Source organism: Acinonyx jubatus, chromosome D3 (assembly GCF_027475565.1).
Source record: "Acinonyx jubatus isolate Ajub_Pintada_27869175 chromosome D3, VMU_Ajub_asm_v1.0, whole genome shotgun sequence".
Classification (NCBI taxonomy): Eukaryota; Metazoa; Chordata; class Mammalia; order Carnivora; family Felidae; genus Acinonyx; species Acinonyx jubatus.
The window spans coordinates 5,278,353-5,306,153 of NC_069392.1; the positions used below are offsets into that span (position 1 = coordinate 5,278,353).

Below are 27,801 nucleotides of genomic sequence, written 5' to 3' on the forward strand. Positions count from 1 at the left end.
AGAACTAGAGAATCCGCGGGCAGGTGTCTGTGGGCCGTGCCGGAAGTCGCAGCATACCGGGCCCGCCTCCTGTTGGCCGGAACACGATCACGTGGCCCTGTCCGGCTGCAAGGGAGTCTGGGAAATGTAGTCCCACTTGGGGCCCCGCGGGAACGCAGGCCCCCACAGGCTCCATCACAAGCTCTGGGAGGGGGGCAGTCGTGAGACGGGTAAGGGGCGGGGGACCTGGAGGTGGCGTGGCGCGGCCTCCGTGTCCCGGGGCCTGCCGAGTGCGGCCCAGCCTGTTAGTCTGTTGTTCTCCATCCCCAGAGCGGGGCAATGGAAGGTGAGCCCCTGCAGACCTTCTACACCCAGCTGGTGTTGGTGCCCAGTGTGCTACACTATGCCCAGTACGTCCTCGTCGGGCTGGGCTGCGTCCTGCTGTTCATCCCCATCATCCATCAGATCCGGAGCCAGGTAGGTGGCGGCTGGAGGGAGGCCCGGGCCGAACGGCCCCCTGCTCGCCTGTCGGGGTAAGCGGGATTCGGCTGGGCTCGCCCGGCCGTTCCTCCAGTCGCTCCCGCAGACGCTCTCAGCTTGGAGCCCGCCTTGGGCAGCGGTGCCATGTCTCTGCCCGGGGCAGGGGAGCTGCCCTGCGTCTCTGCCTCACTCGCGTCCCGCATTTACCACTTTTTTCTGCCTGTCCCGGGCGGCCTGGGGACCCTCCCTTGGAGGGGCTTTGGGTGGGCTCTGATAATGAGACCTGGTCCTTGAATGGTTTGCTCGTCAAGTCAGCACCTGCTGGGTGCCAGGTTCACGGCCGTGAATGAGACAGACACGGTCCCGCTCTGGGGGCACGTGGCTTCCCCGTTGGGGAGACAGAAGACCAAGTAAATAGAAAAGATCACTCCGCCGATGATAAAGGTGGCGGGACACGTGACAGGTTAGTGCTGTCCGGTAGAAATCCGTGAGCCGCATCCGGGATTGGAAACTTAGTTTTTTTAGTAGCCACATCCAGTAAAAAGAAATCGATTTTAATCCTAGATTTTGTTTAATCCGAATAGGCCCGAAATACAGTCGTATGAACATGCAATCAATATAAAAAATACAAATTTAACTGTATTTTACATTATTTTTTTTTACGTTAAGTCTTTAAAATCTGCTGTGTGTTTTAACACGGCAGGTCTTGAATCGGACTCACCCCATTTATTTATTTATTTATTTTAAAATGTTTTTTTTATTTTGAGAGAGAGAGAGAGAGCAGGGGAGGGATAGGAGAGAGCGCGAGAGAGAATCCCAAGTAGGCTCTGTGTCCAACGCATGGAGCCTGACACGGGGCTCGATCTCTTGACAGTGAGACCGTGAACTGAGCCGATATCAAGATTTGGACACTTAACTGGCTGTGCCACTCGGGCGCCCCTAGACTCACCCCACTTAAAAGACCTAACAGCCCTATGTGGCTACTGGACCAGGGAGCATTGTATTCAAGAGGGCTGGGGACAGCTATAGAGAGCATCCGGAAAGCCTTCCCTGAAGAGGCAGAATTTAGGCTTAGATGTGAATGCTAATGAGGCAGTCAGCACAGAGTCACAGAAGGAGTGCTTCAAGCACACGAATAGCCAGTGCAAAGGCCCTGAGGCGGGGATGGGCAAGCCGTGTGGGAGGGGCCTTGGGCCCCCGCAGCACCTGCTTTCTTGCTTCAGCTTTGGCAAACAACTCTTCTGCTTTCTCCTCTTTTTGGGGGGCGGCTTGCACGCTTGCTTGCTCGCTGGGGGCAACGATAAACCTTCCCAGGCTCCTAACATAGGTTTCGGACCCTTAACCCGATGTGCCTTCCAAATTCCCCATCCTTTAGGGGGAAAGGTTGGCCCTGGTGCCAGGGTGCCAAGGCCCCGGAGCTCTCATCATGCCAGTGCTCTGGTGTTTGAGTCCCTGGTGATCGAGGGGTGTAAGCAGCCTGTTGGGGGCCCAGGGAGACCGGGCTGAGCAGACCTCGCGCTCTAGGGAGCGCAAGGAAACTCCCTATAGTTTTTTGCCTGATTTACGCTAGGAGGGTGGAGGGGACCAGAAGCCAAGCTCCCAGCCTGTGGATCCCTCCTTGGGTGCTTCCAGCAGTGAAGGTGTACTGTCACAGCCAGGGGACCCAGTGGACTGGCTGGATGTGTCCTCTCTGTCTCCTAAGTGTCCGTCGAAAGCCAGAGGGGGAAGGAGAGTGAGGAAGCTCGTGGGAAATCACTGGCTAAGGCCCCTTCCCTCCAGGCCTCCAGGCCTCACCGCCCTCAGACCCCGTAAGGACGTCTGTTTTCACTGAGGACGCAGTCCCTACAGGTGTCACTGGAGGCCAAATAATGGAAATTTGTCCCATTATGTATTTTTTTGGGGGGGGGGGAACTTAGCAGGCGTTAGGCCTTACGTGTTTTTTTATTTTTTTAATGTTTATTTTCGAAGGAGAGAGAGACAGAGTATGAGCGGGGGAGGGGCAGAGAGAGAGGGAGACACGGAATCTGAAGCAGGCTCTGGGCTCTGAGCCGTCCGCACAGAGCCTGATGCGGGGATTGAACTCACAGACTCTGAGATCATGACCTGAGCTGAAGTCGGATGCTTAACCGACTGAGCCACCCAGGTGCCCCTAGGCCTTCCGTGGTTTTATGTGATTTGTCCTGATTTTAAGAAAATAATCATCATCACATGCTGGTGAACTCAGCACATTTTAATTGCTGAGAAGTTTTTCTTCTCAAGTTGTTCTTTTCAAATAGCCAAGCTGTTTCTGGTCCCTTTAAAACGCCACCTGCTCAGCCCGTGGGTTCTTGGCCAATACGCCCTGTCCACCGTGGCCCGTCTCCCCACCCTGGCTCCCGTCCAAAGCCTGAATGTTCGGGCCGACAGCCGCCGTTCCTGCGTGGCTAGTCTGTCCGACCAGGCGTGTTTCCTGAAGATACCCGCATTTCTGTCTCTGGTGAAGGGCACCCACTCCCCGCCCCCCACCCCCGATCTCAGCCTCTCTGGTCGGTAACGGTTGTTGGACTTAACACCCCGCTCTTTGCTTTTCGGCGATTGAAGAACCTTTTGCGTTTGGCTGCAGAGTCAACTATAAATTAGCTTGGTTATCTTCTAGGAGAAATGCTATTTATTTTGGAGTAGTAGTAAAAAGGGCTCAAAGGATAAGGAGGCCATTCAGGCCTATTCTGAATCCCTGATGACATCAGCACCCAAGGGCTCTGTGCTGCAAGAAGCAAGATTGTAGGTGGGTACCAGGTAACGCCCCCTCCCTTCCCCTCCCCTCCCCTCCCGTAGCAAATAGAACTCTGGCGGCTTGACCCACTTTGGACCTCATCCGTTTCTTCAGCCTAAACTTCTCCTGGGGTGTCTGCAGACCGTAAATTCGTACTTGTAGATTTTGCTGGTGGGGAACCCGCCCTTCTGACGTGAGGAGCAGTGCATGGCGGTTTCTTTGGCCCCCGGCGTGGTAGGGGACGGTGCAGGGCGATCGCGTTCCGCGGGCTGACGTGTTCGTTGCCCAGGTTGTCTTAGAAACGTAGGGTCCAGGTTCAGGCCACAGGTGCTTCTCAGACCTCTGGTGCAGTGGACTCCTCTGGGAATGTAAGCAGTTGGCTCAAAATTGAGACATTGAGACCCCTGCACATCCTTCTAGAACCCCCCCCCCCCCGCCCCCCTGCCCTGGAATAGAGTCACACGGATGGAGCCCGGGGATCTGTATTTTCATGGACCCCCCCTGCCCCCCCCCCCCACAACAAGGGGATTCTGATGCGGACGATCCAACGTTTGAGAAACACGAGTCTCAATACATCTGGGAGGACTGACCGAGAAAGAATCTAAGCACCAAGTGGGCACCGACCGGGTACCCCAGATTCAGCCCGAGAGGGTAGCTTGGCCAGATGCAGCAAAAACAGACGCACAAACACGCCCCCCGCCCCCACAGGAAACAAGAACCACGAAGGGGTCCCGGTGAGAGGTGGACGTTCGGTAAACGGTGACAAGGGTTTAGGGTAGGTGTGTCCCGTGCAGTTACTGGGACGCGCGTGGGTTTTGGACCTCTGATAACAGCTGTCACTCTGGCTTCTCAAAACTGCACCGCCCCCTCGAGCTTCTGGGGCTGCGCGGGCTCGGGTTGAAGTAGGCTTCTTGGGAGCCACGGAACGAGGGGGAGGCCGCCGCCCTGCTCTTTGGGGCCAGTTGGCTGCCTCCAGTCGGCGTCGTTTGCCAGGGCCGGAGGCGGAAAGAAAATAGAAAATGCGAAGTCGTGAGCGCAGGCCTGTTTGTGTTGACAGGTGCGAGGAGGCGGAGGGAGGGGCAGCTGTGTCCCCAGCCAGGCCCTGGGGGGCTCCTCCTGACAACTGGGGAATAGGAGGCCGGGGCCTGATCACGTCAGGGTGTCCCAGGGCTGGACACCCAGGACACGGGGTGTCCTCCTGAGAACACGGCCCCGGGCTTGGAGACTAGTCCCCCTTTCCTTCCAGTGTCCCCCCACCCTCTTCCCAATAACACAGAAACAAAACTGGGGTCTCCTCTGCATTTTGCCCCCAGAATCCAGTTTCCAAGTTGTTAGGGAAGTTTCTGACTTAGAGAGATTCTAGTGCCCTGCCTCGCGGAAGGCAGCTCGGCCTCCAGGCGGGATGATGCTGCCTCTGCCCCCGGTGGGGTACTTGGGGAAAGCAGTGCCCTGTAGGCTCTGGTTTGGGGGCCAGGCACCTGGGAAGTGACCATGGTCCTGGAGACCTGGAACCCCGGCATGGTGGCCCCAGCCTGCACGGAGCCTCAGCCTGGGTCCCTGGAGGAGGCCCCCCACCTTGCCTCGTACCTGGGCATGGGAGTGGTCTCGAGGGGTGGCCTTGCCTGGGAGAGAGCAGGACACGGGGCCTCCACTAGCCCGGAAGGGTGTTCTTATATTGAGAAGGAAGATGGCCACTCTTGGGCAGACTTGGCCAGCTCTAGGGCAGAGGGCTTGGCAAACGGAACATGATAACCCATTTGCCGTGCCTTTGTGCAGTGAACATCTTAGACAACCGTACATGGAAACCCTTCAGGGAAATATTCCTGGACCTGTCCTACCTTCTCAGCGATTTCTCTCCCGTTCTAAGTCTTCATTCCTCAGCCAAATGAAAGTGGAAGGAAATAGGAAGAGGAGGAATGTGGTTCACCTTCTGGTTCCTTGCGGATCTGTTATGTGTGTCTTCCTTGGGATGGACCAGGGCCCCTGTCACAGCCTGGGATTAGTTTCCCTTTGTACTTCTGAGCAAGGCTTTCTTAAGTTGTGACTCTTTGGGCCACGTTGCTGAGGTTCTGGGCACCCCTGGGTGTCCCCATGCGGTCTCTCTGTGGTGGAGGGGAGGGGTGCAAGGCTGGTCTCACTCTGGCCTGGCCTCCCCGCCCCTCCCCCTATTCCTGCCCCTGGCTTGAATGTGGCTCAACCCTGGAAGCCTTAGATCTGTCCCAGAGGGACAGGGGTCCAAGCCTTCCCTGTGTCCTGCCCACCTGGGGGTGGTAAACACGGGAGGGCGGGAAGGGGTTGATTTTCTTCACTGCCCGGAGAAGCAAGCCCTTGGGGTTTGGGAATGAGGCACAAGTGGCCACAGGCCCTCAGGGTGTCCTGGCCACACTGCTGGGCCCCAAGGCCTCTCCCTTCTTCAGGGCTCAGAGGGACGATAAGCCTCTCTCTTATCAACGTTGCTGTCTTTTCTTTTTAATGTTTATTTATTTTTGAGAGAGAGAGAAAGAGACAGAGCACCAGCAGGGGAGGGGCAGAGAGAGAGGGAGACAGAATCCAAAGCAGGCCCCAGGCTCCGAGCTGTCAGCACAGAGCCCGATGCCGGGCTCGAACCCACGAACCATGAGATCATGACCTGTGGAGTCAGACGCTTAAGCGACTGGGCCACCCAAGCGCTCCTCAGCATTGCTGTCTTTTTTTTTTTTTTTTTAATTTTATATTATTAATTTTTTTTTTTTTTTACCATTTATTATTGAGAGACAGAGCATGAGCAGGGGAGGGGCAGAGGGAGAGGGAGACACAGAGACACTGACGTGGGGCTCGAACTCCCAAACCGCGAGCTTTGAGCTGAGCTGAAGTCGGACGCTTAACCGACTGAGCCACCCAGGCGCCCCTCAACATCGCTGTCTTTAACAGATGTGTTGAGAAATCTTTTAAAAACGTAAAAGTAAATAAATTATAGTATGTGATGTTCCCTCTCACCCGGACTCAACAATATTAACTTTTTGAAAACAATTCCTTTTTTTTTTTTTTAAGTTTATTTATTTTGAAAGAGAGGGCGAGCATGAGCAGGGGAGGGGCAGAGAGAGAGAGAGAGAGAGAGACTGAGAGAGAGAATCCCAAGTAGGCCCCATGCTGTCAACGCAGCACCTGATTCGGGGCTCGAACTCACGACCGTGGGACCGTGACCTGAGCCGAACTCAAGAGTCGGATGCTTACCCGCCACGCAGGCGCCCCAACAGCATTAATTGTTACCATCTCGTCCTGGTTGTTCACCTTTCCCCCCAGAGGCAGCCGTTGCCGGGAAATTGGTGTGTGGGCTTCTCCCCTCTAAGTCTGTATACATATATCCACGAACAAGAGATGATTAACAAAGTTGTCCCCCTGCCGTCATGGCACATGGGTCACTCTGCCGCTGGCTTTCCTTTCCTCGGGTTTCTGTTTGTGAAAGCTGTGCTCAATGCCGTCCTGTGACTGTATTTTAAAAGTGAGTTTCTTCTATCGGTGGACATTTAGGTGGTTTCCAGTTTGGGGTTAACAGTATCGCATATAAGCCCTGGATTCCTGGCCTTGGCCTTCTCACTGTGTTAGGCAAGTCCCTTTGGACCTCGGTTGTCCCACCTCTGAAATGGGGCGAGGGCAGTGTTCAGTGAGAGAGGGGGGCCCTCGTAACCGCGGTCCGGGGGGGCGCTGGATGTCACTCCGGGCTTTTCTCCTCTCCGGCTTGATAAGTGGGCGCTGCGGAGGGGGACACCGAGGGGGACGCGGAGGGGGCTGTTTCCGTGCGGGAGGGTGTGGGGGCGGGGCCGGGGGTGGGGGCGGGCTTGGTGACCCAGCCCCCCCCCCCCCCCCTCTCTCCACAGGGTCCCAGAGACGTCACCAGCCAGCCCAGCGTGGCCACTGAGCCGGACCGGCTGCCCAGCCCCTGCACCCCGCTTCTTCAGGACTCCCTCGGCGGACAGCCCACCAGTCCCAAAGCCTGAGCCCCCCAGTTGCCACATGCGTGTCCGCGCGCTGCACACCCCCGGCACGTGTCCACACGCGAGTACGCAGGCGTGCGCAGACACACTCAGGGATGGAGCCGCCGCTGAGGAGACTCAGGGCATCGTCAACCAGGGCCGTCTGGAACCTTCTGTCCGGGTGACCCACAGTGCCGCGGGCACCGGGTCCCCTCCCCCGAGTGAGCCCGGGCCGACCTGTGCGGCCTGAGGGCCCGGGCTCCTGACCACTCGCGCCTCCCCCACCCCTCTCCCCCGGGGCCCCCTCCACCAGCCACGACACGGACGCCGCGGTCCCTGCTGGCTGGCTCGCCTGCAGGACACGCCTTTCACTACTGTCCCCAAACCCAGCCCGGGAAGGCAGACTTCTCGTGCCAAAGCCGTGCGGGCCGGGTGGGGGGGGGGGGGGGGCGGCCCGGCCGGGCCCCGGAGCTTTGGCCGCGCACGTGCCCCCCGGGCTGGGGGCCAGGCGGCGCCACGCGGGCCCCAGCAAGCGGCGTGACCGGGACCGGCCTGTCCTTGTTCCGCGGGCCGACCCCGATCTCCCCAGAGTTGCCGCGGGTGCCGCCCGGGATGCCTGGGGCCCCCTCCTCCCGCCTAAACTGACGTCATCCTGTGTACTGAGCCGGCCGCTCCCGGGTGGGGGTGGCGGGGGGCTCTGCCCCGAGTCGCCCCCCCACGAGGGCCCTCCGCCCCGTCAGTGTGGGTGTCCCGTCTGGTCCGGGGCAGGCCTCTGCCTCTTTTCTACCGCCAGAGAAATGAGTTTCATCATCTTTTAAAAGTAATTCACTATTGAAGTAATAAACCTTTTTTAAAAGTTAAAGTGGGCGTCGGTGACAGCCTGTTTGTGGGGGAGTGAGGGGCTTCTGGAAAATTCTGGGCTCTTCGTAGTCAATAGCCCCTTCCTGGTAGCTGTTCTCTAGGGGCTGGGCTGCTACCTGCCTGCCTCTTTCTCTTTCTCCCTTCCTTCCTTCCTTCCTTCCTTCCTTCCTTCCTTCCTTCCTTCCTTCCCTCCTTCTTTTCTTTTCTTTTCTTTTCTTTTCTTTTCTTTTCTTTTCTTTTCTTTTTTCTTTTCTTTTCTTTTCTTTTCTTTTCTTTTCTTTTCTTTTTTCTTTTCTTTTTTCTTTTCTTTTCTTTTCTTTTCTTCCTTCCTTTCTTTCCTTTTCTCTTTTCTTCTTTCTTTCTTTCTTTCTTTCTTTCTTTCTTTCTTTCTTTCTTTCCTTTTTTCTTTCCTTTCCTTTCATTTTCTCTTTTCCTCTCTTTCTCTCTCTTCCTTTCTTCCTTTTCTTTCAATGTTTATTTATGTTTGGTGGGGGGAGTGGAGAGAGAGAGAACTCCAAGCAGGCTCTGCACTGCCAGCCCAGAGCCCAATGTGGGGCTCGGGCCCCACTAACTGTGACCTCATGACCTGAGCCAAAATCAAGACTCGGACGCTTAACCCCCTGAGCCACCCAGGCGCTCCTCTTTTTACTTTTTCATCTGAGAGACAGAGAGAGAGAGAGAGAGAGAGCGTGACCGCAAGCAGGGGAGAGGGGCAGAGAAAGACTCTTAGGCAGGCTCCACGCTTAACGCAGAGCCCGACTCGGGCTCGATCTCGTGAACTGTGAGATCGTGACCTAAGCCGAAACCAAGGGTCAGTTGCCGAACCCACTGAGCCACCCAGGTATCCCGGGATGGGATCTATAGACGATACTCCCCCTGAAAAACATTCACAAACGAGGTCTCCTTGTCAGATGCCTTTTTAATGTGTATCTCCTCCTCCCCCAGAAGTTCAGAGAAGCATCATATAATACACGCCTTTAATCAGTCTCTTGTACTTCTCTGCAACCCAAGTGTCTGTGGAAATGCAAACAGGTGTTCTGATTTCTTCTTGTGACCACAAAGGTTCACATTTTGGGGCGCTGGTCCGCCATTCCATTGTAGGTACACAACTGACCAGCAACATCGATGGGTCACATTTGTGATCTATCACAAAGCCATAAACCTTTATTGGAACGCATCTCCTTTTTCATACGCATTTTACGACGTTTTCAGTGTGCAGAGTGGAATTGACGTGTGTGCAGCTCTAGGAATTGTAACGCCTACACGCACGTGAGCGACTACCACCAACCAGCCTAACGAACAGCTTCATTTTCCCTGCTGATTCCCTCCTGCTTCTCCTCTGCGGTAAAACCTTCCCCTGAGGCCTAACCTCTGGCAACCAGGTAGTTTTGCCTTTTTGCGAATGTCCTATAAATGGAATCGCACAGTGCATGGTCTTTTAAGACCTCTGCTTTCTCTTGGCACAACGTCGTGGGATTCACGCAAAGCCTTGCACCGATCAGCGGTCTGTTTCTCTTTACCGCGGAGCAGAATCCCGCTGTTTGCATATGCCGCGGGGATTTGGGCGAGTCAGGACTCGCAGGGCATTTAGACGTGTTTTCAGTTTTGGGGCGGCTTGGATGACTCAGTCAGCTGAGTGCCTGACTTGGGCTCGGGTCGTGATCTTGCGGTTTGTGGGTTCGAGCCCCGCGTCGGGCTCTCTGCTGTCAGCGCGGAGCCCGCTTCGGGTCCTCTGTCCCCCTCTCTCGCTGTCCCAACCCGCTCGCACTCTGTCTCTGTCTCTCTCAAAAGTAAAGAAACATTAAAAAAAAAAAAAAAGTGTTTCCAGTTTTTGGCGGTTAGGAACAACACCTAGCAGTGGGGTTGGTAGGGGCCATACGGCAATTCTGGGGTTAGCCTCTTGACTTTCCGCCAGATAATTTTCGGAGCGGCAAGGCATGAGAGCGTCACCTGTTCTGCGTAATGGCCAGCCCTCGGTATTTTAAAACCTTTTAGTCATTCGGAGTGGAATCTCCTTGTGGTTCTTATTTGCCCGGAAATACACCTCCTGAGGAGGCGAATGAGGCTTCTGCGTCCTCCCCCATGAATTCATGTGTCCTTGACTGACAAAAACTTTTTGCCAGAAGGGGACCACATTTATCATCATTTCCATTCTTATCTTCGGAGATGGAAGACGGACAAGCCCTGTTTACATGAATAAGCAGCCGGGGGGCAGAAGGAATGTCCTGATGGTGGTGTCACTCAATTCTTCTGCTCTTGAGTAATGAGCAAAAGTCAGAGAGCCGTCTGTCATCAAAAAGTATTTTTGCTGATGTGTCAGCTGACCGGTCCCTTCGACCTTCCTGCACATGTGTAGAAGGCAACAAAGGAGGTCACCCATTTGCAGCAGGATTGCTCAACCTTTAGATTAGTTCTGTAAACCAGTATTCGGGTGTCCCTCCGGTGGGGACCCGAGGGCAGCGGGGGACTCTGTCTGCCCACCGCAGAGTGGGCGGTGGGGGGTGGGGCGCTCACAAAGGGGCGGAGAGAATGTTCTCCACGGCCTGGGCCTGCTCTCGGGTAGACCTGCAGGCCGAAAGCTCGCGGGGAGTCCAGGCTTCGAGATGGTTCCCTTTAAGCCCCCATTTATTCTCCTTGGGAAGCGGAGCTCAAGGACTCCCCAAGCGGAGTGCGATGACCTTTGAGGACCGGACACTTGGGCCTGAGCCTCAACACAGACACTTTTTTTTATACGTGTGCACGGAGCTCTACATGCTTATAAAAAGAAAAACAAAAAGGCAACATCTAGAGGGCATTCCGGTGTGTGTGTGTGTGTGTGTGTGTGTGTGTGTGTGTGTGTGTCCCAAGGGAACACGGGATGAAGAAGCAGATCTGCCCTCCACGTGGCTCATCATGTGAACAACTTCCTTCTGAATGTCTTTGTCACGTTTCGGCCGATTCGTTTTTTGGGTGCAGCCGTGGAGCCCAAATACATCCGATGGCTTCATCCAGGGCTCCGTGAGGGAAATGCCCCTAACCCTTTGCCAGCCTTCAGGGTGGCCTTGGTCTAAGGAATCCCCAAAAGCGTCCCTGGCTCAGACTTTTCCCTCACGCGCGCACTCGACACCCTAACCCCCACCTACCATGTGACCCTGTTAACGTCATGCTTTTCTAAAATCTGACTCATCTTTTAAAAACGAATTCTCTTTTGAAAAAAAAAAAGCGGTTGTTCTCAACTTGTGGGTCCAATGGGCAAGTTACCTGTTTTCCAGAATCCAGGAAAACAAATCACACAACTACTGAAGTTTAAAGATGTCCCTCCAGGGGCGCCTGGGTGGCTCAGTCGGTTAAGTGGCCGACTTCGGCTCAGGTCACGATCTCACGGTCCGTGAGTTCGAGCCCCGCGTCGGGCTCTGGGCTGACGGCTCAGAGCCTGGAGCCTGCTTCCAATTCTGTGTTTCCCTCTCTCTCTGCCCCTCCCCCATTCATGCTCTGTCTCTCTCTGTCTCAAAAATAAATAAACATTAAAAAATTTTAAAGAAAAGAAAGATGTTCCTCCAGGTATCACGAGACCTGCCATACGTGGGAACTCTGCACTGTTCCTTACTGTTCCTTACTGTGTCCTGCATTCCCCCATCTGCCCACTCTGCTCGTGGAATAAACGTTACCCTTGTATGGTTTCTATGGAAGCTTTCCCTCCTGTCTCGCTCACTCCTGGCATCACCCAAGGCTCCATTCCAGCCAGGCCCTCTCCTCCAGGAAGCCTCCCCGATCACTTCTGCTCACTCAGCTATCCCCCCCCCCCCGCCGTGAATTCCGGGGACACTGTGTCTGTACCCTAGATGATGCTAGAATGTTCTAGAACAGTAGAAGTCCCGATTCTACTTGCTGTAGTCCCAAACCCCAACGGGCTGTGGTGTAACCCCCGGTCCCTACAATCGTGCAGGAACTGGAATATTCTTAACTGAGATGGTTGCACTCCTCTGCAATTCCTTTGTTTGCTCAGATGGTCCTTCTTTAAACCACAATTTATTGAGTGCTCGCAATGTTCTTGTGAATAAAATCCCGAGGGGGGCTTCCCTCATCTGAAAAAAAAATGGGGATAATTTAATACTTGCCCTGCGGGGTCAAGTGTGGATCTCAAAAGAGTTGGTGGCGTCACGTGAAAGGCTCAGGGCTGGGGACGCTGCACTCAAGCCCACTGTTTTGGGGCCAACCTGATGGATGCCATCGGGGTCCCTCACCGGGAGGCTCGGCTGGCCGGGTCCAGGCTCCCATGCAGGTCCTGTGAGGTCCTTCTCCATGCAGTGGCTCGAGAGGTCTTTCTGAAGTGTGAACTATCAGAAGGTTCATCCCTTGCTTAAGCCTGGACTGTTCTCCACACTGAGGATCAAGTCCCCCCTCCTGGGGGCTGCTGGGAAAATCCCTTCTCTCCTCCTGCAGTGGCGCCGGCTTCTGGGCAATTCCAGGATCTGCCACTGGGGGGCGAGCTGTGCACACAGGTGGTTCGGAGGCCAGGGCTCTAAGAGGTGCTGCGGATCGGTTCTCAGGGTGTTCCTTAAATTGGGGGAGTGTTACCTGGGGCCACAGCCTGGCTTCCGAAGCTTGTAACCTCGGGGCGCCTGGGTGGTTCGGTCGGTTAAACCTCTGACTTCAGCTCAGGTTATCGTCTCGTGGTTTGTGGGTTCGAGCCCCGTGTCGGGCTCGGTGCCTGCTTCGGATTCTGTGTCTCCCTCTCGCTCTCTGCCCCCCCCCCCCCCCCCCCGCTTACGCTCTCTCTCTCTCTTTCTCTTAAAAATAAATAAACATAAGAAAAATTAAAAAACAAAGAAAAGAAACTTGTAACCTCAAGAAGTTGCATTTTATGAAAATGGGCATTTGGGGGCGCCTGGCTGGCTCAGTTGATGGAGCATGCGACTCCTGACCTTGGGGTTGTGAGTTTGAGCCCCACATTGGGTGTGGAGATTACTTAAAAATAAGTAAATAAATAAATAAATAAATGAATACACGAATTAATTAATTAATGAGGGCCTTTTTCTTTTTTCTTTTTTTCCTGGGAAGCTTTTCCTTAATATTCTTCACATTTTCAGCGGGGCCTTGACCCTTCCCAGGGGTGTTGGAGGCCAGCGTCACCCCTAAAAGGAACACCGGAGTCACGTGACATTTGCTTTTCCTTCGTACGTACTGCAGGGGGCACTGGCCTTGGAGGCAGCCCAACCGTGTGCCAACCTCTGTCGTGCTCCAGCGGCGGGGCGGCCTCAGAGAAAGACCTGTGGCCTCTCTGAGCCTTGGCTTTCCCACCCGTGAAAAGGGAGGTACAGCTTCCCGCTCCGTGACTGTCTGGGAACCCCCGCGAGGATGGAATAGAAGTGACGCGGGAACTTTGTGGGGTCTCCAGCAAGCGTTTATTAGATACCGACGGCGTCGGGCGCTTGCTGGGTACCAAGCGGGAGTCGGGCTCTGAGAGGACCGTGTTCATTCGTTCATCCATTCCTGGGAGCGCACTCATGTGTCTCCTGGGAGTTGTCTTTGGTTGGGTCCCTCAGTTGGGGTGGCTGAGACAAAGGGGTGTCCCGAGCCACGGGGCGTCCCAGGAGGACAGAGGGGGCTCTCGCAGCCCAAGGGTTTGGGCGTGGAAGTACACGGGCTCCAGCGGTGCACAAAAGCAGTCAAGAGGGACCTCTTTGGATCTGTCAGAGCACCGATGTGCTCTGCCTCAGAAGTGTGGGGGCAAATAAAGCGGGAGCGGTCCCTGCCCTCCCAGGCTCGCGTTCTGGTGGGGGTGGGGTGGGGGCAGCAAACAAGTAAAGGAAAAAGCAAGACACCTCCAGAGAGGGACGAACGCCAGGAAAGACATAAAAACAAGGTGGCATGATGAGAAGTGTTTTAGAAGTGTCCCCTGAGAAGTGCCACTGATGCTAATTCCCGAGGGATTTGAAGGACTCGCGAGAAGAGCACTTTAGGAACTGGGGACCGCATGCGCAAAGGCCCTGAGGCAGCGGCCTGCAGACCAGAGACCAGTGGGCTGTGGCTGCAGCTTGGTCAGCTGTGCGGGTGGGGGATGGGGAGGGAGATGAGATGGCGAGCTAGGCAGGGACTCAACCAGGCGGGGCCCTGGAGTTCGGGTTTTAAGCACAATGGGAACCACTGGCGGGGTTTAAGTTGGGAAGCGACAGGATTGTTGTTTGTGCTGCGGGGGAGTTGCAGTGGGGACAGGTGTGGGTGCAGAGGGATCCAGCAGGAGGCACTGTATACAGTAACACCTCCCCTGCCCCCTGCTCGTGCCCGGGGGCCCTCAAAGCACCCCTACGATGCCTGGGGCAGGAGAACTCGGCCGGTTTTACAGGAGAGGAAACTGAGGCATATTCCACGCCTCTCCTGCCCTCTAGCTTCCTAAGTGACTCCTCTAGGGGAGGGTGCATGCCCTCACTCTCACGAAGAGCGCTGGACCTCCTTCCTTAGACTCCGCGCTCCCGAGGGGAGGGTGGGCACCGGGTCTGTGGGGGTCCCCGCTGCGTCCGCAGGCCCTGGTCAGGCGTGTGTGCAAGTGAGTCTCGGCTGAGTCAAGAAGGAATGACGGAGGCTTAGTGGCCGGAGAGAGCGAGCGAGTGCCGGCCGCGGCCACCAGGGGGCGCTGCGGGACCGCCGTGCGCCTGGCGGCCCCGGTTCCCGCATCCGGGCCTCTCCGGCCGCCCGCGGCACCCCTCCACGTCTGTATTGTGAGGTTCTGGATCAATCACACGTAAAAAATGAAAAGTTGACGGGCCGGGGCCGCACAATCCGTGTCCCTCTGTACGTTCACGTTGAACAAGCCAACCGTTTCCACACCTAAACATGCCCTGCAATCTACCTGTGTGAACTTAGTGGGGGAGGCTGAAAATAGGAATTAGTCCTGTCGGCAGAAGGCAGGTTTGGGTAACGGGAAATGAGTATGAGTCTTTGGCTCTGGGTGTCGGGACCTGGCTTCCACAGCGGCCCCTGAGTCTGACTGTGGACCTCTGGCGAACTCAGGGCCCAGCCCCGCCCGGCTGCCCTTGGTCCCCCAGGGACTGACGCCAGCAAGATCAAAACTTTGGATGCCCAGCTGATACAAAGTGTCAGACCAGAGGGGCGCCTGGGTGGCTGAGCTGGTTAAGCGTCTGGCTCTTGGTTTCAGCTCAGGTCATGATCTCAGGGTTTGTGGGTTCGAGCCCCGCGTGGGGCTCTGGGCTGATAGGCAGAACCTGCTTGGGATTCTTTCTCTCTCCCTCTCTCTGCCCCTGTTCTGCACACATGCTCTCTCTCTGTCTCTCTCTCAAAACAAATAAACTTAAAAAAATTAAAAACTGGGGGCTCTTGGGTTAAGCGTCGACTCCGGCTCGGGTCACGATCTCACAGTCCGTGGGTTCGAGCCCCGCGTCGGGCTCTGTGCGGACCGCTCGGAGCCTGGAGCCTGCTTCGGATTCTGGGTCTCCCTCTCTCTCTGCCCCTCCCCCTGCTCTCTCTGTCTCTCTCAAAAATAAGTAAACATTAAAAAAATAAAATAACTGAAATAAAATGTCAGACCAGAGCTGGGCTCTGCCTGTTGCTAACGGTGGGTGAGCGTTCAGAGGGTGCCGTGTGTTACTTTAAACCCTCAGCGTGAGCTCCCTTCATTTTCCTCACGATCCAGGTAGGTGCCCCGCTCACCATCACTCTGCTTTTACCGATGAGGAAACTGAGCCCAGAGAGGTGAAGTCAATGTCCAAGGTCTTACGGCTGGGAATCCTCAGAGCCCAGATTGGAACCCCGGGCAGCTGGATGCAAGGCCTACGTGCTCGGCCGCTGCCCTACACGCCTCCTTGTCGTCCGGTTGACCAGGACTCATATCGTTGCCTGTAGCCAGAGACCGCTTTTTTCGTATCCCTCCTGGAATCCCACTGGGGAACCGGCTTCGTTTCCAACCCAAGGGACACACAGGTCCTGGTTCTGGAGACTCTGAGAAGCCGGGGGGCGGGGCGGATGGCAAGGCGCACTCCCCACAGAGACAACCCCAAGTCCGTCTAGAAGGAGGCTCTGTATGCCGTGGACGTGCCCGAGCCTCCGTGGAAGGGCTCCCAGGGGGGGAACATCCAGGCTCCTTCCAAAAGAGGTTGAGGATGGAAGGGAAAGATGGGGAGTAAGAGGTAACATTTCTAGAAACAGTGCGTGGTCTCCAACCCCCACAACAAAACTTGAACGAGAGGGCAGCAGATGGGGGGTGGGGAAGCAGCCGGGACTATTGAAAAAAAATTTTTTTTTTTTTAGTGTTTATTTATTTTTGACAGACAGAGAGAGACAGCATGAGCGGGAGAGGTCAGAGAGAGAGAGAGAGAGGGAGACCAGAATCGGAAGCAGGCTCCAGGCTCTGAGCTGTCAGCACAGAGCCCGACGCGGGGCTCGAACTCACAGACCGCGAGATCATGACCTGAGCCAAAGTCGGATGCTCAACCGACTGAGCCACCCAGGCGCCCCGCGACTTTTGAATAAGGTCCACCGTTTCGTTTTCGGCTGGGGTCCCGCGTCGCGGACCTCCCTCCCTGTGGTTCAGGAGCTAGCTCCAGAAGGTTCCGGGCCCGGTGTTTCTCGCAGAGGGTGAAGGCCAAGTGGCAATATCTTGGAGTCTGGAGTCACGGACGCGTCCAGATTTCACGGCACCTTGGCCACAAAGCCACAAAGCCTTAGGCACGGCTGACCTAGTTTGCAGAAATGTGCCTCCCGGCCAGCGTTGTTCGGACATCTGTTCCTCAGAGCCGGATTCAAACGGAGTAGGACTTCCTCTCCCCTGGGAAAACATTCCGGCAGATGGGTTCGAATCACGTTGCTGTGGAAGGCACGAAAGTGGCGGCCGGGCCCGTGGCAGTTTTCCAGAGCTCTGGAACATTCTTCTGGTCCCTGGGATCTTCTGTCTGTTTCCATGACCCACCCCGTCTGCTTGTCCCCGGGCTGCAGGATGTCTCCCGTTTTGGGGGACGGAGGCTCTCTGAGGAGACACTCACGTGTCTGGGCCTGCTTCGTGGTACGTTCAGCTCTGTGGTCTCAGGCGGTGGCCACGGCAGCCGTCTGACGGAGGGACATGATTTCTTCCATGAGCTCAGCCTTGGGGATCAGGCAGGCGGCAGGGTTTGGAGCTGTTTGCGGCACAGGCCTGATTCACCGCGTCCCTCGGGCAAGTCGCTGGGACCCCTCTGTGTCCCTGCCAACAGGAATTAGAACTCCTGCCCCCGTTCGTGTCGCAGCTCCTCACGAGGGCTGTAAAGAAGGAGCTTTTACGCACTTGGGGCTGGAAATAGCGTAAGACTTTGACATCTGTTCGCGAAGCAGTCTGGGAACCGACCCTAGCACCCAGAATGCAGTTCACCTTCACGAGCGCCAGGTCTCGCGGGGCTGAGCTGTAATACCGGGCGCCACCAGGAGGTGTCACTGTCAAACACGCCCTGGGCATCCTCACACCGCTGTGTCTTTGGGGGGCTTTGTGTGTAAATCCGACTTCTTTAGATGATGGAGGTCAGTGCGGGTGAGTTCAAATGCCCACAGAACCACGCAGCAGTGGATGCTTGGCCTCCCTCAAAGCAACATTTTGACAACACTTAAGAAAAAAATTTTTTTTGAATTTATTTTTGAGACAGAGAGAGACAGAGCATGAACGGGGGAGGGTCAGAGAGAGAAGGAGGCACAGAATCCGAAGCAGGCTCCAGGCTCCAGCGGTCAGCACAGAGCCCCACGTGGGGCTCGAACCCACGGACGCGAGATCGTGACCTGAGCCGAAGTCGGACGTTCAACCGACGGAGCCACCCAGGCGCCCCCCAGAATTTTTTTTAAGTTTATTTACTTATTTATTTTCGAGAGAGGGAGCAAGCAGGGGAGGGGCAGAGAGAGAGGGGAGAGAGAGAATCCCAAGCGGGCTCTGCACCATCGGCCCAGAGCCCGATGTGGGGCTCGGACTCCTGAACCATGAGAGATCATGACCGCAGCCAAGACCGAGAGCTGGACGCTTAACCAACTGAGTCGCCAGGCTCCCCTAACACTTCTGAAGTGATACAGGCGACACCATTATGGAAGACTGATGATGTTTCACGAAAGCAAGACGGCTGGGATGTCAGATCCGAGCTCGAAGAGATCGGTATTTTGCGGGCTGCGCTCTGGGCGAGTGACGGCCCCTCCCTCCACCCGTGGGCCCAGGCTGCCTTCGTGTCACCTGAGAACCTGGCTTTGCCTTCAGTTGCGCCCGCGGCCGCCTTGTTAGGCTGGATGCAGGCTATTGTGGCCAAGTCGTCTAATTTTTGGTTTAATTTTCAAAAGGAGACGGCTTTGAAGAAGGTGAAATTTCCCGATTTTTAATTATTGGCAACGAATCCCAATTAAATAAAGTACTACGTGGGCCAAACGAAACACAACTTGGACAAGACTCAGTCTGTCGGTTTCTGAGCAGGACTTGCCTTTGTGTGTTAGTTGTATAATTTAGGCATGCGTGTCTGTGGCTATAAACCCCTTTCTGGAGGCGTGTAGGTGGGTGCCTTCCATCAGCTGAAGTCATGGGATGCGTTTATCTTGTGCACAAACCGGGGAAAATAGATCATACTCTGGCGTTTGTAAGTGGTAACAGCTGAGACCCTGGTTTTTGGAGTCAGAACCGGGTACGAATCCCAGATCTGTGAGTTGCTAGCTGTGTGACCTTGGGCAAGTCACTTGACCTCTCTGAACCTCAACATCCTCATGTGTAAAAACGGGGGCCATAAAAATCCCAGTGTCGTAGCCCCGAGTCGCGTGTCCACCACAGATTTCTAACTGTCACCTTCCGGGCACACGGAGAAGGCTGCTTTGGTGGCAGCCTCGTGGTTGGATGGGGTCGTGAGATTCTCACGAGAGCGGACGGTTATCTGTAACACTCTGTGGACTGTGGCATTTAACTGCTGCTGTGACAACCTTCAGAACTCCTCTTCCCTCTGCCCCGACGGCGGGTGGCGTCTGAGATGCGGACGCTTCCATCAGCGTGGGTCCCAGGATGAGGACTTCCCCAGGACACAGCCCCGAGCTGACTTGTGTAGAATGAGCACAAAATAAACCTCGGTTGTCGGAAGCTGCGAAGATCCGGGGGACTGTTACCGCGGCATCCGTAACCTAGACCATCTCGACTGTCACGACCCGCCTCCGGGAATGTCGTGGGGGGTTCAACGAAAGCACGGATCGGAGGGACTTAACACGGCACCTGGCACACAGTGACCAGGCGGGAACTGGTAGAGTTTTCTCTCTTAAGTCAACAAATGTTTGTCGAGTGCTCACGTCTTGCTGGGTCCTGTTCGAGGCACGGGGGACAGAGTAGCGAGCAAAGCAGACCCAGATTCCTGACCCCCTGGGCTCCCGTGCTACTGACGTGGCGTTGTCTCCTCCCTCGGCTGGGTGCGCGAGGAAAATGGGGCCATTCGCTTTGTTCTGGGCCCACGGGGGGATGGAAAGCAGGTCTGGAGATACCATTGGTGGCAGGCAGACAGGGCCTGGGGGAGCCCCTCCCTCCGAAGGAGGCAGCAGGCAGATTGTGACCGTTTCAGGCCAGGTCACCCCGGGCGGCCCGCGGTGACGTCAGTAACGGCGCCAGGCCTTGGGCAGAGGCCAGTATTGACTTTGCCTGGGGAGCACATGTGCACCTAAATCAGAGACTGCGCTGAAAAGGGGGGGTCTCGGGCATTTCGGAAAGGCCACCAACGTTTTTCAAATGCCTTTTTGCGAGTCCCTTATGTCTGCGAGTCCCTACACATTCCTCCTAGGAGGAAGAATTCCCTGCATTTTACAGATGAGGAAGTTGAGGCTCAGAGAGGTTGAGTGAGCCGCTCCAAGCTGCACAGCCAGGTAGCGCGGGAGCCGGGATTCCAACACAGCTCTTCTCTCCCAAATCCTGTGTGCGTCCCCTGTGCTGATCTCTCGTGACGCGCTTGGGAACCAGAGGAAGAAACACACAGTGCCGTCCCGGGCTTCCTTCCCTTCTCAAGGTGACTTCCGGCCGAGGCAAGCTTTGTGCTTTCTGGGTTTGATTATCTTCACCCTGGTGGCTGAGAACCTACTGTGTGCCCGGCCCCGCTAAACTAACCCTACCTGCGTCCCCTCGTCCCACGCTCACCATGGCCCGTGACGGAAACTAGCCTTATCCCCATTGTACAGGAGAAGCCCTCGAGGCTCGTGGATGTGACCTATCTAGCCAGTGGCCAGCTGGTCTAGGGCAGTTCTGTGGCACTGATGCGACACAGGGCTCTGGAGGCAAAGAGTGGGGTCAGCGGGAGGCGGAGGGTCATCGAGCTTCAGGTGCGTGTCCCCTGGGGGCCCATTGGCAGGGACCTGCCGTGGCTTGTTGTCTCTGGCCGTGACCCCAGGGCAGTGCAAGTTCTAGGGTAACTCCAGGTTGTGTCCCGGGGGGAAGGGATGGCCTTGGACCAGACCAGGGGGTGCAAGCCAGTGGCCCACAGACATGTTGACTTTGGCTTACACCGTGTGCAGGGAGGAAACAAAAACTAAACTAGCGGCCAAAATTTCAAACTCGAGGGAGTTCGTACAAAACCTGCGCTTCGGCTACTTTTGCAAAATCAGAAGATCTGGGCACCCAGGGGCCTCGCGCCTGCCTGTCTGCGGTGCCCTGGGTGACTGCTGCTTTGAGAAAGGACGAATATTCTGTGTCACCGCCCGGCCGCCCTCGCTGCCGAAATGCTGCCACGCCCTGGTGGCATTGGAGCCCGCGACCCTGCGCCGAGCCTGACCTCTTGGGAACAGACTTCCAGAACTGGCAGAGGGCTGTCCTGGCCACGGCAAACACATCAGCAGTGTGTGGACCGCCCCGGACTGTCCCACGGCCCAGCAGCCCCTCGTTTCCTCCCTGCTGCCGCTCGAACGTTACCCCTCGAGTCCCAGCGCTGTATCTGGAGGAGCAGCGGGGCGCAAACCGCACAGAGAGGGGGAGACGGAAATCGTGACGGTGATGACTGCATTCCCCTCCCCCCGCCGAAGCCTGGGGGGGTGGGGACCTGACCCGCAGACCCTGAGAAGAACGTGTGACCTCACGTGGCAAAGCGGCTTCGCAGACGCCGCTCAGGGAAGCATCATGAAGCAGGTAGCTCAACTCAGGTCACGCGGGTGGCCCTCTGTGGTCACGAGGGTCCTTGCGAGAGGGAGGCCGGAGAGTCCGAGTCTGAGACGGAGGCCCGAGAGGACGCAAGCAGAGGATGCCGGGACGCACGGGAGCCAAGGGGTGTGGGCATCTCGAGAAACTGCAACGAGGACCAGACTCCCCCCCACCGAGAGCCTCCCGAAGGAGCGCAGTCCTGCCGACGTCCTGATTTTGACGTCTGGCCTCTGGAACCGTAAGAGAACAAAGGGCGGCCGCTCGAAGCCGCTGACCGTGTGCTCGCTGGCTGCGGCAGCGACGGGAAACGAACACGGTGACGCGGGGCCGCGGGGCTCCGACAGGTCCCCGCCCTGGCCTAGTGTATGTGCCTCTCTCCGCGAAGTCATTCGGTCCCGGCAACGCGATGAGAAAGTGAGGCTCAGAGAGGGCGAGCCACTGGCCCCGGGTCACACAGCCCGTGAGGGCTCAGTGTGCACTTGGAGCCCGTGGGGCTTCAGGTCTGCCTTTCCTGCTGTGCTGGGCATTCTTCAGTCGTCCTCTGGTCCCACCCCGTCCCTCTCCACTTTGCCCTTGTCCTGGAGGGCGACCGGGTGGCGGCCCCTCCTTGGGCGACCGGCCGGGTTCGGCCCATGGGCGGCACTGGTGGCGGTGGGAGGCGGTGGGAGGAGGAGGGCCCTGCAGCCTCCAGGGCCCTCCCGGCTCCCACTGCCCCTGCCCGGCCCTGCCCGCCTCTCTGCCAATAGTTCCCTTCATTAAAACCTCTCCAACCACTGGTCCCGGATTCCACGTCTCGCTCCATGTTCGGGGGCCACCGCGGCCGGTCCACATGCCGCCCCGTGGAGTGGGTTTAAGAGCCCATTTTACAGCAGAGGCAGAAAAAGGCCCAGAGAGGTTGAGTTGCTCCCCCAAGCTGACCAGCTGGCTAGTGATACGGCCAGGATCTGAGCCCAGGCCGCCCTCTGCCCTGCACCCCGTCTCCCTAACTGCGGCTGTGACTGGGCATGTCCCCTCCCCGCCAGCCCTGGGTTTCCTCCCCTGTAAAATAAAGAGAATTCTAGTAACTGCCCCAAAGGATGGATGGGAAGATTTTTCTCCTTCTCAGCTGTAGATACAGGGTCTGGTTTTGTACTTACCCGCCCCCCCTTTCCTCCACCCATCTAGAAACTATGGATTGTGTGCCACTACCACACCGAGCCGGGCGTCCCCTGGGGGCAAAATCACCCCTGCTTGGGAACCATCGGTTTGAGTCTGAGCTTTGACTGTTTTTGAGTTTCGACTGTTTGACTGAGTTTTGACTGTGTTTGGAGCGAGGAGGCTCTTCAAGATGTGACTCAACGTGGCCCGTCTCGCCCCAAAGTGTCCCCAGAAATGCCCATCGCGTGAGCCCCACTTGTGGTTGCCCCTCGAGTCTCCGAAAGCCCTTTCCGTCGGTGTCTGCTGTCTTTTTCTCCGCCCGTTCCAGAGCCCCCGGAACCCCTCCCGGAACCCCGTTCCCCGGGAACTCTGGCAAATGTTTCTTCTGTTCTTGAGGCCCCAGAGGAGCTGCAAAGGGGGATTTCCTCCAGACGCCCTTCCCTCGACCTCCCTGCCCCGAAGGGAATTAATTTCGGGGGGGGGGGGGATCACTGCCTGTCTCCTCTGTGCTAACCACACACCGTTTTTGCAAGACTGGAGTTAGTGGGTGTCACTGGGTGTGGGGGGGGTGGAGGCCCCCTGATTTGGGGGAGGGGGCGGGGGGAGGCGGCTCGGGGTCGGCAGGAAGCCCGGCTGCCTGCCCTGGAGTCCTCGCCTCCCTGCCACGTCCTGCCACCCTGCGCGCTTTGAGCTTTGTCATTGAAGAGGCAGGACACATACGGGGCCCCAAGATATCCATCTGTCTCCCTCATTTGCAAGCCCTGAATGAAATCCTTCAGCATTTCCCGACAGGGCAGAATGCGGCAACTCCCAACGAGCTATTTATGGGCCATTTTTTTCAGCATTACTTGCATATTATAATTAAGAGATAATGTCAGTGGAATAGAACATTGTCACCGGGTAATGGTCTCCCGCTGCTTCCGAAATGTCAAGGCAAAGTCACAGCATTTATCAAAAATAAATGTTGGCGGGAAGACGCGACGTTTGTTTTCACAGCAGGGACATTAATCCCGGGACAACGATATGGCAATGTCTTGATTTCTCTTTTCCGGAGTGATGGATGCCAGGGGACGGTCCCGGCTGATGGATGTAGGGTCTTGCCGGTGGGGGGGGGGGGGGGCGGGGGAGGCTGGCTGGGGACAGAGGTGCCGACTGCCTGGCCGGGTGCGGCTGGCGGGAGGGGGCTGGCTGGCTGTCCCCAGCCGCTGCCCAGAATCCGCAAACTCACGGGGCGCGGACCTGGCTCCCGACCGGGCAGGGGCGTCTCCTGCTGCTGGCGGCGGCCTGCTCATTGGGTAGGCAGAGGACGGACATTTGGCAGGGATCCTCCTTCCTGCCACCCCGGGGCGGCCTCCGTCTCCCCATCGCTGCCCACGAGGGGGCCCCGGGGCGGCAAGGGGCAGCCAAGGCAGCCGGCCACCGGCCGCCGCTGGCGATCGGGGACCCGCCCCGCCACACTTTGCCACGGGGACCTCTAACTGCAGTCGGCCTCCACGGCTGCCCCGAGGGATCTTTCCCAAGTGCATGGCCGGTCCTGCAGCATGAGGCTGAACTCCCCGTGGGCCCTCGGGACAGTCTCGCCCCCCTGAGGATTTCAACACAGCCTTCCCAACGTCCTTGCCTACCGTCTGAGCAGCCCGGCTCTGTCCCCCCCGCCAGCCCAGGCCTTCACCCTTTCCTTCCGCCTGGGGCTCCCCTCCCCGCTCCTGCCTCCACACAACCCCTAGCCTGGCTGTCTCTCACTTCTCCAGGCCTCCGTTTCGTCGCCTCCTCCTCCAGGAAGCCTTCCCTGACTTCCCAACCTGGGACATGTGCTTTCCCTGCCGTCTCTAGGCTTCAGCCCTTCCCCGGATCATACCAACATGAGTACTTGGGTCTGAGTCTGTCTCCCCCCGCTCCTCAACTGCGGGTGCCGCGAAGGCAGCTCTGTTCCTGGATACAGAGAGTAGGTGTTTAACGATAGGTATGTGCTGGAACAGTTGGATGGTTGGAGGCCTTTCATGTGAGTCCGTATGAGTTACCTACTGGCAGAATAACGCCGCGTAACAAGTGGCCCCAACTATCAGTGACCTCAACCAGGAAGCTGTATTCGAGCCGTGAGTCTGCGGGCCGGCAGTTGAGGCTGGGCGAGGGTGGAGGTCTCCTGTCTCAACTGGGCATATGCACGTGTCTGGGGTGGCCGGCCGGTGGCTGCTGGAGGGGCTCTGTGTCCCCTGGTCTCTCCTGCAGCCAGCTTGCCCGGGGCGAGAGCCTCGGTGACAGCAGAGGGGTGGGAGGGCAGGCAGGAACACACCCCTACTCTCATTGGCTGGAACCAGCCTCGGGGCCCGTGAAGGGCACAGAGACGGGTCGGGGTGTGGAATTGGGACCTTCAGGGCAATCTGGCACAGACTGAGTCAAGTTCTTACGACATCCAGCCGGCTGCACACCTCTCACGGTGTGCAAACGGTCTCGCGGCGTTCGGTATGTTCGCATCATTGTCACACGAGTCTCCGGAACTCTCAGCTGTCAAACCCACCTTCTGTCCCTGAGAAGCACTGACTCCCCGGTCCCCTCCCCGGCCCCTGGCGCCCACCATCCTGCTTTCTGTCTCTATGAACGTGGCTCCTCTGGGCGCCTCGTGTAAGTGCGGTCAGGCCGTATCCGTCCTTCGGCGGCTGGCTTCGTTCACTCAGCATCGTGTCCTCCAGGCTCGTCCGTGGGGGAGCAGGGGTCAGAAACAGGTTTCCTTTTCTTCTCTTTTCTTTTCTTTTCTTTTCTTTTCTTTTCTTTTCTGTTCTTTTCTTTTCTGTTCCTTTCCTTTCCTTTCCTTTCTTTTCTTTTCTTTTCTTTTCTTTCCTTTTTTTTCCCAACAGGTCTCCTTTTTCAAGGCTGAATAATACTCCATCGTGTGGCTAGACCACATTTTGCTTATCCATCCGTCCGCAGCTGGGCACTTGGACGGCTCCCGTGTTTTAGCTACCGCGAATCGCGCTGCCACGAACATAGAGCGTACAGATACCTCTTCAAGATCCTGCCCCGACCCTTCTGGGTATACGCCCAGAAGCAGGACTGCCGGACAAGAGGTAGTATGTTGTCGCCTGGCGGGGAAAGCCTCTGAGGCAAGAACCGTGATCACACGTTTGACAGGCGTCAACTGGGCAAGCTCCAGGGTCCCGGGGCCTGGTTTGGATCCCAGCTCTGCTGATTCCTACTTGTGTTTTTGCACGTGAGTTGCCTGCGCTGAGCCTCAGGGTTCTCCTCTGTGAAATGGGGATAAGAATAGTATGGATCCATGAAGGGAGAAGGGAGAATGAGAGCAGTGCCTGGCACAGAGCCCGCGCTCAGCAGATAAAACCCACGTGTTGTTTTAGGCAAAGTTCTTGTCTGATGATCATGCCTGTGACACCTCTCCCCCCTCTCCCTGACCCCGGGGCGGGGTGGGGGGTGGGGAGGGGGAATGTGTTGTAGCTGACCTGCCTTTAAGCTCTATCGGAACACACCCTGAGTTTTTCTGCCCCGGGGAAGCCCGAGGGACGGGCTGGGTTGGAGTTTGGTGGCCAGTCCGGCCGGGCTGCGGGAAGGGTGAGGGCTGGTGACAGTGTGGCCGTGGGCAGGGCAGGAGGGAGGTTTCCTGCCTTCACAGATGTTCAGCTTCCTGATTCAGAGGCCTCCCCAGCCAGGCCTCCTCCTCCCCTGTGCAGATTGCAATTTCGGCCCAGCAGGAAGAGAGAAATGAGCTTGCATAATAGAGGAACATTTGGTTCTTTCGGCTGGGCCTGGAGAGGGGGAAGGTTTTTGTGCTGAGCGCGGGGGCAGACTGGAGAGGTTTCCTGCGTGCTGGGCGGCCGTGGGGGAGGCCGGGCCACCCGGAGGGAGGGCTGTGCTGAGGGCCAGATGGACGTGGGGGGGTGTGGGGAGGCTTCCTCGGGGAAGAGCAGACAGGGAGGGGGCCGGGGGCTCTGCGACTTTGCTGTTTTCAAGAGATAGGAGAGAGCGCTCCGGGGAAACCACACGGGGCAGCACTGTGGCCTCGGGGACTCTCGGACAAGCACGCAGCCGTGGTAGGCTGTCCCTCTGTCCTGGGGCCCTTCGGGACACTTCCTCCTCAGCCCAGAGAGACCTGTGACCTCAGCAGGTCTCAGCCGAACCTGAACTTCCTGATCCGGGGGGATGGGTTTGAACCGCCACGGTGGGGCCTCCCCAGGATCCCCAGGCCGGACGAGAACGAGAGACACAACTGAGCACAGACTGGCCGAGGTCAGGAGGCAGGTCCCCAGATGTGACACCCCCACCCGCAATTGGCTCTGTTGTTTATCAGGGGCCTGAGCTGGGACAATCCCCGAGTAGGGGGAGCGGATTCCGGGCCAGGGTATGGGGTACAGGATCGGGACGGACTCTCGGAGGGATCTTGTAATTCTCGACACGTCGTTCGTGTCCCTGACCTGGGTTTGTCCTCACGACGGTGCGGGGAGCTCAGTCTTTGCACAAGTATTTGCTGAGCATCTACTCTGTCCCAGGCCTGTTCCAGGTGCTGGAGCTTCCGCAGTGAGCAGAGCAGATAAAGGGCCGTGCACTCCGGGAGGTTCCGTTCTAGGGGAAAAGGCAGGTGCGCAGCAAGGAAACACGTCGCGCCCGCGTGGAGGGCGCACGGCTGGCCTCCGCTCTTCTCCCTTCCCCACAAGAGCGTAAGTCCCCTGCTCTGACCTGCTTTAGCCGAACGAATGAAGTGTCACTGATGCTGTGCCTGGCCCTCAAGGGACCTTTTATCCTTTTCTGCACCTTTGCCATCATGCGGGACAAACACTGATCCACGGGGGTTGAGAGACAGGTGGGCCAGCCAAGCCGGGCCTGGATCAGCCCCGGGCAGGGGTGTAACTGACAATGCGTGATGGTTTATTTTACAATTGTATTTTAAAGTAACCTCTACCCCCCACGTGGGGCTCGAACCCCAAGACAAGAGCCACACGCTGTACCAACTGAGCCACCCAGGTGCCCCGCGTGATTGTTGTTTGAAGCCACTGAGTTGAGGGGCCGCTTGTTACGCAGCATAGTGGTGACGATAGCTGGCTGAGGACACCTGCTATTGCTAAGTGCTGTTATTAACCTCATTCTGTAGACAAGGACGCTGAGGCCCAGAGTGGGGAGAAGAGCTTCTCAACATTACAGTTCACGTGTCTAAGCCCGGACAAGAACCCGGCTGCCTTGACTCCAGCTGGCTTATTCATTCCTTCAGTACGTTTTTATTGAGCAGCTACTATGAGTGTATAATTGTATTGGGAGCTGGAGATACCACAGTGAAAAGGACATCCCTTCTGCAAGCAACCTTGGTTTAGAAGAACTTCTCCTGGGGCGCCTGGGTGGCCAGTCGGGTACGCGTCCGACTCTTGATTTCGGCTCAGGTCATGATCTCACCGGTCATGAGTTCGAGCCCCGCACTGCGCTCTGCGCTGACAGTGTGGAGCCTGCTTGGGATTCTCTCTCTCTCCCTCTCGCTCTCTGCCCCTCCCCCACTTGCGCTGTTTCTCTCTCTCTCTCTCTCCCTCTCTCAAAATAGATAAACATTTTGAAAAAAA

General features: G+C 56.9%; 1 protein-coding gene across 2 annotated transcripts in view; it reads left to right on the forward strand.

Moving 5' to 3' along the window:
* SCARB1 (scavenger receptor class B member 1) overlaps positions 1-8,026 on the forward strand; it is a 64,147-nt gene extending 56,121 nt beyond the window's left edge. The window contains exons 11-13 of one of the 2 annotated variants that reach the window (XM_027044220.2): positions 310-456; positions 3,095-3,223; positions 7,069-8,026. In XM_027044220.2, coding sequence (XP_026900021.1) covers positions 310-456; positions 3,095-3,223 — 276 coding nt within the window. In that variant the 3' untranslated portion in view covers positions 7,069-8,026. The remainder of the gene's footprint in view (positions 1-309; positions 457-3,094; positions 3,224-7,068) is intronic. The other variant, XM_027044216.2, reaches the window with a different exon arrangement.
* Positions 8,027-27,801: the final 19,775 nt, after the last annotated feature.